General features: G+C 44.0%; 1 protein-coding gene across 4 annotated transcripts; it reads right to left on the bottom strand.

Moving 5' to 3' along the window:
* Positions 1–926: 926 nt before the first annotated feature.
* Mtx3 (metaxin 3) lies at positions 927–14,278 on the bottom strand. 4 transcript variants are annotated; one of them, XR_015668942.1, is made up of 10 exons: positions 14,172–14,278; positions 13,767–13,836; positions 13,342–13,418; positions 12,353–12,445; positions 11,607–11,789; positions 11,433–11,509; positions 10,315–10,472; positions 9,862–9,963; positions 9,039–9,124; positions 927–6,736 (listed from the first exon to the last, which is right to left on the bottom strand). XR_015668942.1 is itself a non-coding variant. In NM_001433247.1 (9 exon segments), coding segments are annotated over 9 exon segments (936 nt in total). In that variant the 5' UTR covers positions 14,253–14,271; the 3' UTR covers positions 927–6,625.
* Between the last annotated feature and the right edge of the window lie 1,578 nt (positions 14,279–15,856).

Genomic DNA, 15,856 nt, shown 5'->3' with positions numbered 1-15,856 from the left:
AAAGACATAGCAGTTTCTAAAGTGAGAAATACTTACATGAACAGGTCCTGGAAAAGCTCCACATTTTAGCACATGCTAATTACATCCCAATGAAAACAACTCTAGCTGACACCTATCAGGTTTCTATCAGGAACTGCCCTAAAACAGCTACAGATAAACCACAATGTTCTCTACAGACACAAGTCCTACAGTATTGAAAAAGGGTGTGTTTGTGTGCATGGGGAGGGGAGATGGTTCAGTTAATAAAGTGCTTGCTTAAGAGGACCTAAGTCTGACCCCCAGATCCAGCACTGAGAAAGCTGGATGTGGCAACACAGGTTTGTAATCCCAGCACTGAGAACATGGAGGTGGGACTTGCTGGCCAGAGCCTGGCCTACTTGGTGAACTCCAGGGCAGTAAAGACTCAGGAAAAGGGTGACACCTGAAAAATGACACTCAAGGATATTTACTGGCCTGTGCACTGCCCACCCTCACATATCCGCGCACGCGCGCACGAACACACACACACACTCGAGTGCACACTAGAGGAAAAAAAAAAAAAAACCCTGTACCTTTCAACCAGACTAAGACTGTTCTTTCCTCAATGTCTCCATCCAGCTGAATGGAGCTTTGTTGGACTGGGGCTGACTGAAGGGCAAAGGAAGGGAGGGAGACGGACAGACCTGAGCCACAACCGTGCACAGCTGTAGGTGTCTGGCGTGGCATGCAGGTCAGTGGCCTAGAAAGTGGGCATCTACCCACTTAGCATGGGGTCCACGTCTCACAATGGCACCCATGTTTCCTACACAAAGTGGGTGAGAAGGGACAGCACTTTGTCCAGCTGAGCCTTAGCACCCAGTAACCACTATTTTTAGCCACTAAAGTTCACCTCAACGAAGACAACCACATGAATGAGTGTATGATAGACACCAAGAATCAACACACACTCAGGTGATTTGAAATTTTATTGAAAAAATAGCTATTTTGAGGTTATATCCAGTTTCTCATTTATTAGAATAAATTCTTAACAATGACCACCAATTCCGCTTCTGGGTATTTCTACAGCAGCTCTAGGAAAAATACATTCACAGTAGGCAAGGCTAGACTACGAGGCGATGGTCGGCATTGCTGATATAGTATTTGCATACAGGAACAGATGTTTAAATTGTATCCCATCCTGAGACTCCTTGGGGAGGCGGGGTCCACTTGCATCATATGCAGCTTTTGTCCTTTCCTCTGTTGATCTTCCAGGAAACTAAAAAACTTCAGTCTCACTGCAAGACAGTTTCTCTTTTACAAACAGTAAGATATAAGAGAAACCCGAGTCATCTTTATGCACTTACAGGCCCGTGTACACCCTCCTCCATCAGATCAGGACGCCAGCAGCCCATGGACCACAGAACAAGCAGCCAGAGTGGCCTTCCCCATCTCAGTGACTCCAAGGGCTGATACAAACTCTGGCAGGTCCTTTCCTGTGCCTGGCAAGGATCTGGGATATGTAAACTACATGATTACAGGCATTGATTGCTCTAATCTTCAAGAGGAAAACCGAAGCATCAGAACTAAGTAAGACCCGAGAGCTTTCCATGTGGCTGGATGCTCGCCATGACACTAGCACTCAGAACCCCGCGGCAAGTTGTGCTTCAAATGGACATCCAAACCCTGGAACGCCCAGCCTGCCACTGTGTATATATGTTACAAAGGCTGACAGAATCCCATAGCCTCATTGGCGAGCTAGTTTATACTCTGGTGAAATAAAGCTTACTTAGTTACCATTCCTGTCACCAGAGAAAAATACTCAAAAGCAGAAACTTTGTAATGAGCACAGAAAACAAAATACTCAATGTTCTCCTAAGTAAACTTGTCAGAACACAAATCCCATCAAACACCTACTTTGAAAAAATCCTCAGTAAAATAAGTTAGGGAAGTGGCATATTAACCGGAGGTGCTTAGTGGAGGGAGATGAGCCCACGCCTGCACACAGCCTGGTTCACTGTCCTCTTTGCTAATGAAACATCTCTGAAGCTGGAAACCAAAACCACACATTTACACATCAAAGGTTCTGAAAAGCCTACAGCAAGTCAGCTTTGCATGATCCAGTGTTTCCCAAACTTATTAGGACAATATATTGTGCCAAATACCCTCTTAGAATCTACTCTTGCATAAACTAATGTTTTTACCTTCCAACTTCAAGTTAAGAATAACGAGGGCACAAAACAACTAGCCTTTGCCCCCTTTGAAAGAAGCCAGCTTATTCTGTTAGAGCGACCCCGCCACAACACGCCCTCACTGTTCACAAGCCATCAGCTCCAGCTGCCCTTTTACTACGTGTTCAAGAATGTTAATTCTTTTCAGTAATTCAGGACTGTTTTTCTGGAAAAATATTTTTTTAGCCTCTTAAATTCCCAGAGTGCCCATTTGTTTTGGACACAATAGTCCTGAGTGCAAAACAAGCACCCTGGGCTCCCAGAGATTACAACACCCAACAGCGACTTCTACACTAAACTATTTTACACACACTTAAAGACAGACAGCAAAAGTCTTCCTGGCCTTTTCATCAAGAAGAGCAGCACTCAGATCTGGTGACAATGACACTTCAGTTAACCCTTTCAGGGTTGGCCCACTGATCTGTGACTTCACGTATCCATGGATTTCTTTAAAATTAGTTTAAGAGACGTGAAAACACTGAGAAATGAATGTAAGCTTCGCATAACTGAGCAACACAGGAGCGGGCGGGGAGACCAACATCTGACTTTCACCTCCAAGAATGGATACAAAGGCTATCATCACAACCCAGTCGATCTCTGTGGCTCTGCTCAGGATTTCAACTCTAAAAACAGGCAGGACAAAGCAAAGTCAATTACAAACTGCCTCTGAGCAAAAACAAAAGTGCACGGCTGGGTCATAATACCTCTGCCACACAGGGTGGTGTCAGTGCACATGGTCCACACTGTGAATACACAGAGAGAAACAGCAGGCGAAGAGGAATGCACACACGCAGACAGAGGAGAGGACTCAAAATATCTTGTCCTCAATTATGAACCCAGTGCCATAGGGGAAAATGCACATTAGAAACACAAAATCATAAGCATCTTGATATTTTGAGGGAAGTGAGTTTTGCTGTGAGGCTGTTAGAAACTTTCTCATAAGGCAGGAGAGCTCTTCGGGAAAGCATCTGTTAGAAACCTGAGCTGTGTTTTCTGTGAACTCAAGAATGAAATAAAAAATTATCAATAATAATATAGTTCTCATTTGGAAATACTAGGTCAGCAGTGATAAATTTTAAGGTATAGATACATAGTGATAATCTTACTCTCTTGGGTTTGTTTTTTTAAAGCCTTTATTTTGAAGTAAGTATAGACTCTTACGGCATTATAAAAATAGATGTGCAGTATACCATGGCCCATCATCCAGCTTCCTGTGCCTATGTGAATGTATTTTACTGTTAACTCTGTGTGTGTGTGTGTGTGTGTGTGTGGTGTGTGTGTGTGTGTGTGTGTGTGTGTGTGTGTGTGTGCATGTGCGTGCGTGGCATACATACACATTGTGAGCACAGGGGCTCATGGATCCCAGAAGAGGCTGGAGTCCAGAAGGTCGTAAACCACCCGCTGTAGGTCCTGGGCACTGAAGCCAGGCCCTCAGCAAGAGCAGTACGTTCTCCTAAGTACTGAGCCATCCTTTCAGCTCCCCAGCATATTTAAATATTTATATTCTGCCTTTGAGTGGTTATGGTTGTGTCTGTTGAAAAACTGTGGAGCCCCACCAACCAAATTCAATTCCACTTTATCACATGGAGCTGCCTGAACGGAGTGTTTTCTTAAAATACTCTACATCTTCCTGCCTCTGTTAACTTAGCTTTAACTTAAGTATCTTTGTTCCCTGTGTTACTGTATAAATCAATTATAAAATTTTAAGGATTATAATTGGAAATAAAAATGGTTGCTTCTAAAAAGTATATGGTCCTCTAGTACCCCTAAGTTGAAATCTGTTCCTGTGAGCCTTTTGTGAAGTCAAGTTCTACAGAGCCCCATCCTCCTTGTCTGCAGTTTCTCCAGTGTTAGGTCACCACTGTGACCACAGTGGTCACTGAGGATGTTTTCCTGTGGGAACCAGCAAGCCATTTTTTTCTAGCTCTGTACAATTAACAAAAATAAAGGTGAGCAGTCTGCTTTCATCCTGTCCTTGACCACCACCTCCAAAGCACAACATCACAGTGTCTGGTCAAGGCCGTGAACCACTTTTCCTACAGACACATGCACAGACGTCCTGATGGCCACCACAGGCCCTTTGTCCTTCTAAGAGCTTCTCTGTCCCTGACGTATCCTGTGCTCAGTCACAGCTCCCGAGTGTCCCATTCGCCTAGACAACGAGGCTGATTAAGTAACTGATGTCTAAGTTCTTACTCAGTTAACCAAGGTTCTGCATCTCAGAAATGTGGTCTTGAAGCACATGGGCTACAGAACATAAGGCTAAAGGCAGTTCAGAGCAGGGTGACCATAAAACAAACACTCACTTTACAGACATCCTCTCCACTAAAAAGAACAAATGCTTGTTGTTCTAAAATGATTACAAGGCGTTCAGTGCACAAAGGGTACAGTGCACTCCTTGAAGTCCAGAGTCTTCTGAACACAGCCCGCTGCGTTCATCTCCCACGTAAGCAATGCTCATAGGCAGTAGCAGTACTACCTCAGTGCTACCCTCTGCCTTCCCCCGCCGAGGGAGACTTTACAATCTAGTGCTGTGGATATGGTTCTCCCTCTTAGGAATAGACATCTTTCAAAAATAATCCTATTTTTACATGCATTTTACAATTATAAACTACTTCAAATACTTTCTGGAAGGCTTACTACTAATAATTGAAAATAACTAACCCCGATTAAAGCATAAACAGATATATGATTAATGTGTCAATCATCCTTCAATACAAAACCAATCCTAGAGACTATAAAGCCTCTCGATCATTAATTTTAAAACACAATACTGATATACTCAGATTTCAGATTGTCGTAACTTGCCTTAGAAGATTACATACATACATATACTCATACATACACATGTACACCACACATACATACACTTACCCTGCACTAATTCACTCACACACACATGCAGAAACCCACACTCACTAGCACACATCCATCCCACATCACATGCACTTCCTCACATGCGCACGCACACACACACACACACACACCCTTTGTTAAAGAAGTATTGTGAAACTCATTGATTATGTGTCTTAAATGCAAATACACTCATAGAGGAGGACAAGACTGTGAGGATAACCTTGGGTCTCATTTAAAGCTTTCAAGAAAGAGTATTTACAGTGACTTAAGACTTTTGTGTACCGAAAAGCAAAGCAATCTGGAGATGCAGGTCAAATGCAGCTGAGCTCCACTCTGCTCACAGTAGCCGAGTCTCTAGCCTGATTTCTACAGAACTCCGTAAAATGTTCTGAGCACCATGGTAATCTTGTAAGACACTAATCCCAAACATGGTCCAATTTAAAAAACCCCAGAAGTAGTCTTTACAACAACAGAAGCACCTCAGCCACTATAATGAGCAAGTTTCTGTTGTATGTAAATTCACTACACAGCAAATCCTTGAAGGGCTCGTTTACAACCAGTAACTGTAAATTGTCTTAGAAACATGCTATTTCTGACTCCTCCCTTTGGATCCTTCACCTGTAATTAAAAATAACAGGAAATGATAGTTTGTCAGTGAGTGTGACTACATGATATGCTTATGAAACAAGCTGCTGAGTCAAAGAGGCAGAGACCTGACACATGGGAGAGCTCCCGGACCCTCTGCATGGCTCATCTCACGGAGGCTTAACAGTCAACTCGGCACACTTCAACAAGGGTTTCAGCGAACACAGTCAGGTGAGCCAGACTCCAGCTCTGGAACTGACATAAACGTGAGACGAGCAGGCAACACACACAGGCCTGGTGCTGCCACGTTCACCTTCCCTAGCTCAGAGCAAACCTATCGTCAAGTACTTAGTCCTCCGTGCGTGCGTGCGTGCGTGCGTGCGTGCGTGCGTGCGTGCGTGCGAGCGAGCTGCGTCATCGCGGTATTACATAAACCACCTTTAGCACTTGCATATGTGGTACTAAAGTGCCAAAGGAGCAGACTTAAGAGAGAATAATTAAGAAGCACATTCCTCATTGCTTTTTAAAATTAAATACAGGCTTTTCTATTGAAATAATCCCTATTTTTCCTGGTTCCTAAAATAGGCATCAGACTTCTAAAAGGAAGAATAAGATCTCAGCCAAATACCACATATTATGTTCTGAGACAGTCTAAGAAAAACTAAGTTAATAAATTAACTTAAATAAATTAAAAAGCGCACATTCAGAAAAGCATTGCAGCTTTGGTCGGCAACACCTGACCCAAAGGCAAAGGCCGGCCCCGGTTAAGGCGGGGTTTCATACACAGTGCCTCGCGCTTGCCCCCCAGGTCACTTAGTATTCGCCTCTATTTAAAATGCACTGCCCGGCTAAAATCACAGCTTTCATAATTTAAAATGAAGGTCGCACACAGCTCCCTCTGCTTTAGTCTTAAACCCATTACTGTGTTCTTCTTCGGGTCTCCGTACACTTGGCCCCAGCAGCTACTCCCACAGTCACCAAGACTCTGGCTGTGACTGTCAGGGCGACAGCAGCTGTGAGGAGTTACTCTCTTCTTCTGCTGGGGTCAGCTTGAGGGTTGGCAGCTTCCGAGGAAGAAGCTGAGGGCTCTGGCGGAGGTTGCCATCCATCTGTAGGAAGTACAAGACACATCTGAGTAAGGCTGCGGATCTACTCTTGTGGAGAGTGGCCTCCCCGTCTAGTCTGCAGCCTGGAAGAGGGCAGAACTGGGCGTTTACAGGACTGATGGACTTCCTTCCTCTGACAAACGATTGTTCAAAAATTACAAATGAATACTAGCTGCCTTGGTATCCATGAAAAGCAATGTGGCTTTTTACAGTAAGTTCCACAAGAGAAAATGAGCTGCTGGGCTTGATCCGAGCCTCACGTAAGGCACTGTCTACCAGCTACAGTAAGTGTGGACGGAATGCTTCCCAGCTCTGTTAATCTTCCATACACACTGGCTAACAGGCACGGCCCCACCACATATGAGACAACAAACGCAGCTCAGAAGGAAGTCCCTTTTCCAGGTCCCAAAGTCAGTATCAGAGCGGAAGCTGAGGCCAGGTCTTTTTATTAACACAGTTGTTTTTTTAATTATACTCCTTTTCCAAACTGAGAGTGGCCAGCATGCAAAAGCACCCCACACCAACTGAGAGTATGCAGACCAAAGGATGCTGGGAAAAAATGTGGCCAGCACATGCTCTCTAGGTCTAATCTAGAGGTCTTTCAAGCACTGGTCACTTCTAAGCTGACTTCAGGGACAGTTCATATGAAGTACATTTTTAAATGCCCAAGAAGTGCAGACACACACACTCGCACCCCTGAACACTAGGACAGGGATGGTGTAGCACTCAGATCTCCACAAACCACCTTCACCGAGATGGACACAGAAGGTGTAAGCTGCAGATCTGGTGTTGAGTTCCTGACCAACTTCACTCCTTGAAAGCGGTAACATCCTACCGCTCACCCAGTAGACGGGCGGCTTTCAGAGTACTGCATAAATGCAGACTATTTAAAACGTCCCTTGTTTCCCAGGATGCTCTTTCAACACAAGAAGACATTTTAGCAAAGTGTGTATGTGCAAGGATTGTAAAAGACAGAAAATGAAAGATTAATGTTCAATTTCAAATGAGAAAAGGGTGTGAGCAGAGAACGGCAACTAGTGGCTTTTACTTCCAGCAAGAACAAAGTTTCTTAAGCACCAGCCAGCCAGTCTTCTATGCTCTAGACTTCTGCTCTAACAGTGTGTCTACGAAGACCTGCTGGCCTACACCAGCCATCACACGAGCACATACTGGTGTCCAGCTTACAAGACTCTCAAACTGATGAAGGCCCAAGGTACACATGTACAAAGCAGTAATTGGACTCCTAGCTTTTTTCCCTGTGGGTACTGCACAGTTCCCAAGCCTCATCAGTCACAAAATCCTCACACATAGAAAAGGAAAAGTTTGTCAATAGCCTTCATCTATGAGATGAGAGAGATCCTTTGACCATACATAGCACTTTGATAGGATGTGTGCCGGACTAAGTAAAGGCTTGAACCCACTCAGACCACCAAAATATACCGCCACGTGGAACACTGGGACCAAAGGCCATGTTCGAGAATGCCAGAGGCAAGCCTCCTCGGCCCCTAGTAACAGACACACAATCTCACTTAGTCTATAGGAGAGAACAACAAGCTTTAGTACTCATGCTGGAGCCCCAGCTAGTGTCTGCAGTCAAGTTTACACTCTACTGTTTTCAGTCCAAAGACCTTGGCCGGTGATGGAACTGCTCACACCTTCACATCTGTGAAATGGGACAGTAGTACAATCTGCACACAGAGCTTCCAGGAGGCTTACATGAGCTAACCCATGAAGCTCTACACCTCAGTACCTGTGAAGGACATTGAGTTTATCAGACACCTGGGGAGAATCGGCAGAGCCTTTCACCACTTCCAACTAGAATCTTTTTCAAATCTTCCATGGTTGGCTCTTTCACCACTGCCTGGGTCCTTAGTCTCTCACAAACTGAGACTCTCCAAAGTGAGAAAATAACTAAACTGGTTAAAAACACTGTAGGCCAGAAGACAGGAAAGGAGGAGGACACTGGGAAAGAAGAAGAGACATAACTCATAAGGAAGACGGGGCACCGGTGCTTAGACCTACAGAAATAACTTCAGGACAGAGACAGGACAGCAGGCCAGGCTTGCTTCTGACTTCATAAATGCAAACTACATAGTAAAAAGCAAACCAATAGAATTATTCCATTTTTCCTCAATGCAAACAGGCCACTGCTGGCTTCAAAACACTGTATGAAATAAATCTTTGCTAAAAGTATACTTTAACAGCCTTTTGAAACGTGAACTCTTAAAAACTAAGAGGAAGTAAACACACAGGCCAAATCACAACATTCCCACAGATAGGAAAGCAGTGACTGAAGAAACCCGACCTTCTCAATTAGGTTGGACTCCTTATTTACAAGCTGGGTGAGTTTCTGCAGGTTTGCATCCACTTCTTGTCCAGCTGGAGAGATGCCTGAGAAGCCAGGAGAGAAATCGGAGAAAGACAGGGAACTCTGAAAGACTTTCACGCTGTTTAAGATCGAAAACAATCTTTTTCAGTTTACCTACCATCCCAATTACTCCACCCCTCCCCCAAAGGAAACAAGGGAAAAGGAGAAAAAAATCATTTTGGGTTCAAGGGGAGAGTTAGGAGGGACAACAGTGCTCTGGAAGAAATCGGAAAGGAAAACACAAAACTCTATCTACGGAGACGCAGCCAGCCATAGTGGTTAGTAAAGGCATGATGGTCTTATGTTGGCTCTCTCTAATCATTATACATTGGTCCCTGTCGAAACACTACAGGCCGCTTGCTAAGGCAGTGGTTTCCTACCAGCTACTCACCAGGCACCCAAGACACTTAAAGGGGTTTTTAAAGTAGAACTTGGTGAGCTTGATCCAGGACATTTAATCAGGAAGACTGAATGAGCTGTGCAGTCAGTCAGGCTTGCTAGCCACTGCTCCAGAGTGACAAGGTCAGATGCTACTTGGTTCCCTAAGTGCCCATTTCCTGGACCTCCCTGTACATAAAGCACATAACCCAAGCCCCACCCCCAAAAAGCCTCTCTACCTAAGCCAGCTACTCTGTAACTTGTTTCTTAAAAGGATACTTTCAGCCACCTCCACAAATGTGAACTTAGTGCCCCGTCCCTTAAGCACAAGGTCCCCAGTCACAGAGAATTCCATCCTAAGTGCCGAGAGCCCTCTACTTACTCTATCTCCAGTTTGGTGCAATCAGTTTTCAAGTAGTAGGATCATGGGAGTGTACCTCACCAAAGTCAATCTGCTACTGATTTCTGTTCATGAAGGAAAATGCTGGAAGCAGCAGGTAAGAATCATTTAAAGTGATTGCCCATTCGCATGAGGATAAACACTACTTTTCAGCAGGGACTCAACACGTGTGGTTTAACCTTTAGAAGAAAATGACTCACTTCAGGGGCCGTACTTATAGACACACATAAAGTGCAAAATGCAGAGGACGGTGGGAGACAAACGCCTCTTTCTCCATGTAAGAACATGGGAGCGAATGGGACTAGAAAATCACCAGGTCTTGAAGCTATGACCCAGAATCCAAGACAATCCACAAACGTGTTCTACTTCTGCACTGTCGGGAAACTGTTAAAATACCAACACTGGAAACCATTAACTGAAGAAACACTGACTCACCTCCAGCACCGTGCCTGAAGTAGCTGTCCAGGATGTCATCGCAGAGGCGACACAGGTTGGGGAGCTGTTTCAGATGCTCTTGTAAGTGAACTTTGGGAAAACGCACTTTATAAAGAGGTGCAAGGAAGCCAAACACATATGCGTCTAAGGTGGAAGGCCTAGAGACAAAAAACTCTCCTTCAGGGACACTTTGAGAATTCAAACTGTCTGTCAAGTCTAATAGACAACATCACATTTTAAATCGTTTGTTACCATTTTTTTTTCCCAAAGGTGAGGCAAAGCTTTACCTTCCAAGTAGTTTTAAAAATACTCTAACATCTGTTTTATTCAGAAGCAGCTGAGGTTGTGAACTACACGTTATGGAGTAGAAGCAGGGTGAGAATAATGTTTGAAATTTTTATAGCTACATACATGGTACATTAAGCTAATGTTAGATTAATACCAACAACAACAAGAAACCCTATAAAAACCCAGTAAGTCCTGGGCTAAGACTAGAACACAGGGCCTTGTGTAAGCCCTGCCACTCAGATAAGCCCCCAGGACCCCCTTTAAAGTAGAAAACTGCTCTTTTGGGAAGTGATAGAACTGGCTTTAATTCACATATTACTGAATACAACTGCATATGTCAAAATTACATTTTTTCCATGATACGAGTGCCAGAGTATATTTATACAGTTAGTATAAATCAACACAAATCTAGAACCACCCACCCAGCCCTGGGGCTGAGAAACAGCTGGGTGAGTCTCCAGGGTTTCATCAGGAAGGGCACGGTAGCACGTGTGCAACACACGTGACAGTGTCAGAGGCTTCATGATCAGTGCAGCGGGTAAGAGGCCCGTGCTCTGGGTGGCCTATGGGAGGAGGGGGCCTCAGTCAGAGGGGCTCTCCTCTTCCATAGCAGAATTACTGGCCCGACTTTCTGATGTGTTAAGAGATAAGAGATAGCTTATTCTTGAGCACAGGATTGGGCTGCTCCATGCAGGGCTCTCAATGTGGCATCGGTTTCATGACATTTTCATGAACAAAGAAAGCAGTAAGTCAAGCATTTATGAAATACACTGGTAGAAATATCAAAACAGTGGCTTATAGCAAAATGACTTTTAAGGGAATTCACTCACGTGTCACCAAAGAAAAACTGAGATGTTCCCAGTCTGTTCGACAGGAGATTGAGGCACTCCTTGGCATCTCTGTATATCTAAACAGGATGGAAACCGCTTTGGAGGTAGTAGCTCTGGGTAAGGCCACCTCTCCCTTCCCGACAGAGGGCCTGCTGGGAGAATTCAAGGCTGTACCTGGGCTTCCACATCTTGGACATGGTAGAGGGGAGGTACTCCCCTCGTCAAGAGAATCCTATTCAGGGCTCCTCTAGACATCCTTCCCGGCAGGATTAAACTCAGAGGGAAAGGGATACGAGAGGCAAACCATGGCTTTGTCACAGTGAAGTAATTATCATTCTCAACCCAGAAGGTGTGAAGCTGCGAAAGGAGGTAACAGTTACAGGTGTGTTCCGCCAAGACAGACATCATCCAATCGGTGGGACGGTATTTTCATAAACGTCTTTGAATTGAGTAACTTCATTTAAATTTTCCAGATGAAATGACTCAAGGCAAAATGAGGTTACTTTAAACATATGAATTCTGTTCACTGCTATATCTCAGTACCTCAAGCCTACCACATAGAAAGTGCTCAGAAAATATTCACGGAACGAACTACAATATAACCAATTCTATACACGAAGCAAAGTTTCATCTTCCACCAATAGTGTTTATTTCCAAAATAATATCATTGTATTGGACTGTAACTCAGTAGTGGGACATTTCCTTAGCCAGCCATTGCAAACAAAGCAGACAGACTATCCACTTCAGTGGGAGGTTAAATGTCCAGCAGAATCCAGTTTTGTCATAATATAAAAGCTCAAGACTAGTACAGGATATTTCCCCTTTAAGCCCTCCTCCCCAAACCCTTTTTATTCTTTCTAAATGGACTACGACATTTTCAACTTAGTCACTAAAATACTGTCATATTCAGAAATGCTTACCACACCAGGGAGAAGCTTCTCCTCCAAGAGAGCGATGTACGCCAGTGTATCTGCCCCTTGTTTTGCTGAGAGCTCACAATCAGCATTAAATTTCTATTAAAAAAAAAAAAAAAGTCTCTCAGAAGTCAAAGGACATTCCTAGGACAAGAGAGAAAAATTAAAACTCCCAATTCTCCCTCACAATTGTCACCTGACGGTAGGTGAGAGGAACACTAAGCCAATAAAAACTGCTCCTTAATGCACATACACAAAACCCCAAATATTGCTGACAACTTGTCAACTAATGCTTACTAATGACCTTTGATCAGAGTATGGCCTGTGGCACAAAGCTAATGAGTAAAAGCAACTATTTTTCAGAAGAAAGAAAAAAAATCACACAGTTCATTATATAATTTTTTTTCCATAAGAAAAGGAAACTTCTCAATTTAGAAAAGGTTCAAATTTTAATGGTACAGGATTTTTTTTTCTTAAAGTACTCAATACCCAGCATAAAAACAAAACAAAACAAACAAGAGCAACAAAAAATGATCAAATAAAACAGTTGCTATATAGTGGGAACTCAGGTGTCACACTTAGCATGAAACGTATAGTAACAATAGGACTAAAGTGACAACGTTACCAACAAGAATAAGTCTGAATAACTAAATTGAATCCTACACCCTTTTCAATAAATTCATAATAAATACATTGCATATACTTTACTATATTTCCAAATCACAGTAAAATGCATGCCTTTCAGCACTGGTAAGCAGTTAGATCCGTTGTCAAGATCCAGGCATTCCCAGCTGCCCAAAGAATTAAAACCACCCTATAATGAATTAAAAACAAGTCATACAGGATGCCAGATCCCACAGTTCTAGCATTTGAAGCCACTTTGTGCTGCATAGTGGCTGGCTAGCATAATGCGGTCTGAAATAATAAAAATAAAAAATAATAATAATAATAATAATTAACATGCAGAAGACTCTACTTCTAAAGGAGCCACCCACCTGTTTTCTTAAAAAGTTTAGAATTTTTTCAGGCTTAGAAACAATGCTGTCTTCAGTTGTCAAAATTGGTACATCACCTATAATCAAAAACAGTTTACAGGCAAGCAAACACCGTGATTTATTCTGAAGATTACAATGCCTTAAAAACTGCACTAGTTGGCATATGGGAGAGTGTAGGTACAAACATTTGTGGGTTTTACTTAGGGCAGCTCTAGATGTTTTCTCGCTTCTCCTATTTTCCAGATTTGGCTTGTACTTTTGAGTTATTACTCACTCAGAATGACTAAACACGACCAACGAACAGCCAAGGTCATTCTAAGAAGCTAAGACACCCAAAGTCCTCCTGGGCTATATGGCTTTAATGCAAGAAGGGATGCAATTGTTAAAAAAGGGCAGAGAGGGGCGTGTCAAAGCTTATACTGTACCTCTTGGACCTCTCCAGGTGTTATCTATAATATTGACTTTCAAGGGCGCGCCAGAAAATTTGGCATAAGCCTGAAAGAGAGTTTGCAATAAGACATTTTAGACATTTAGAGCAGTCACGCAAGTCTGCAGCGCAGCTCTGAAAGCTGCACCCGCAAAGGCAGAAGGCAGCTGCCCGCGCCCCTCCCCCGTCTGCCGTCGGGGACGCGCAGGCTTCCCGCTTCGGGGGACCACGGACTGCAGGAGGGAGGGCCTGAGAATGCGGGGCCCGCGTGCCTTCTCCCACTGCCGGGACAGCGCTGCCAGGCCGACAGGACCTGACGCTTGCAAGCGGCCCGCCCTCCCCAGCGGAGCCCGCCGCTAGCCAGCCCAGTCCCCCTGTGCCCCAGCCCGCGAGGCAGCCTCACCAACACCACCAGGGACTCGCTGTGGACCGAAGGGAGCCCCCAGCCTCCTCCCCAGCAGCTAAGCTCCATGGGGGCCGCCATCTTGCCGGGGCTGACCTCCGTCACCCGGAAGTACTCCTACCGCCCACTCTCAGCACGTGGAATGGTGGGGGCGGGACGAGGAGTAGGGGCCGACTCCTTGGGGCTCTGATCTGAGTGAGAAAGGACAGCATCAGGCCTTTGGAAGAAAATTTAGCAACCAGACTAGAAACTGTGCCCTAAGGGGGACAGACCTGCTAGGCGTCCTCAAAGTATTTATTACATTCATTATTAATGTATAACAAAGCCTGCAAGCATCACTATTGTATACATAAATCTATTCACACAAATGTAGTTTAAAATGACATGGAGTTAGTGGGTACACAGTGGGCCTTTGTGATGTTTAGTCTTTATGGTGGCCCTTTGCCTGCCTTTCCAGTCTCAATTTCAGTTGCCATTCTTATGTTAATGTGGTTCGACCTCATTAAACATTAACCCTGTTCTAAAGTTTTTAACATGGGACTCCTGCTTGCTCACTCCTTTAATCCAGAATGTCTTTCTTCCGTAGCGGCTCTCCCCAAACTAAGTTTAGTGGGGCTGGAGAGGTGGCTTAGTTAAGGGCTGCTCTTGAAGACTTGGCTTGGTTCCGGGAACCTACACGGAGCTCACAGTCTTTGTAACTCCAGTTCTAAGAGATCTGAGGCCCTCTTCTGGCCTATACCGGCACTAGCTCTTCACGTGGTGCATATCCGTACATGCAGGCAAAGCACACACATAAAAAGATTTCTTTTTTTTTAAAGTTAAACTTACCTTCTTCCAAATTATGAACTTCTTCCAGCTTCCTGAAGCTCCTTGTATGCACTTGAATATTTCTTCTGTCCATAGCTACAGGCTTTTTGCCATCCACTGTACAGAAGTTCTTTAAGGAAGTACAGGGCTGGCTTCCTAGGTGTGGGACCAGTGAAGACACAGAAGGTCTTGTGCTTAGAAAGGCTCTTAATTCACCTCATGTTCTGCTGTCACTCTCTTGATGTCATAATCTTGGCTCAAAGAGCTCTGCCTTTTTACTTTAGACTAAACATTGTAAATCATTCAGCCACTCTTGTCTATGGGCCTAATGGGCATGTACTGAATATTAATTTCTCAGAAAAACCATTAGAGAGAAAACTTGGCAATATGGAGACCTGGGCATACTCACTGGATCTCAGAATCAGGACCTGGGTGCTGTGAAGTTTTTATAGGCAGCACAATAGTCTTTCTGGAACAGCCCTCTTGATACACCTCTGGGTTTTCTGGTTTCCTCTATCACAAAAAGATGGTAGGGTTCCCTTCATTTGAAACCTATTGTCATAACAATAACATTTAGCAAAATTTGCTAGGCGCTTTTTGCATAGTAAGGAAGCAGCAGTCTAAAGTTGCAGCTGATTCGATAATGTTTTTTTTTTTTTAATATTTGGCTTCAAAACTAGGATATCACAAAAATGGAAAGGAAAGACATTCCAACCCTAAAACTCCTTTAGTCACAATTTTAAGTAGGACATGCTTAGCAAATGTATAGTTGAAACTAAAGAACACATTTACCGAGCAAATAGTGCATCCGAGATACTAGGAGGCTCTGGAAGAACACAGGTATAGATGGGATGTGGAGTCTCTCCTCAGGAATGTAT

This window comes from Rattus norvegicus, chromosome 2, assembly GCF_021556685.1.
Source record: "Rattus norvegicus strain SHRSP/BbbUtx chromosome 2, alternate assembly SHRSP_T2T, whole genome shotgun sequence".
Classification (NCBI taxonomy): domain Eukaryota; kingdom Metazoa; phylum Chordata; class Mammalia; order Rodentia; family Muridae; genus Rattus; species Rattus norvegicus.
The sequence above is the reverse complement of the archived record's forward strand: the minus strand, read 5'-3'. Positions and strand labels throughout refer to the sequence as shown.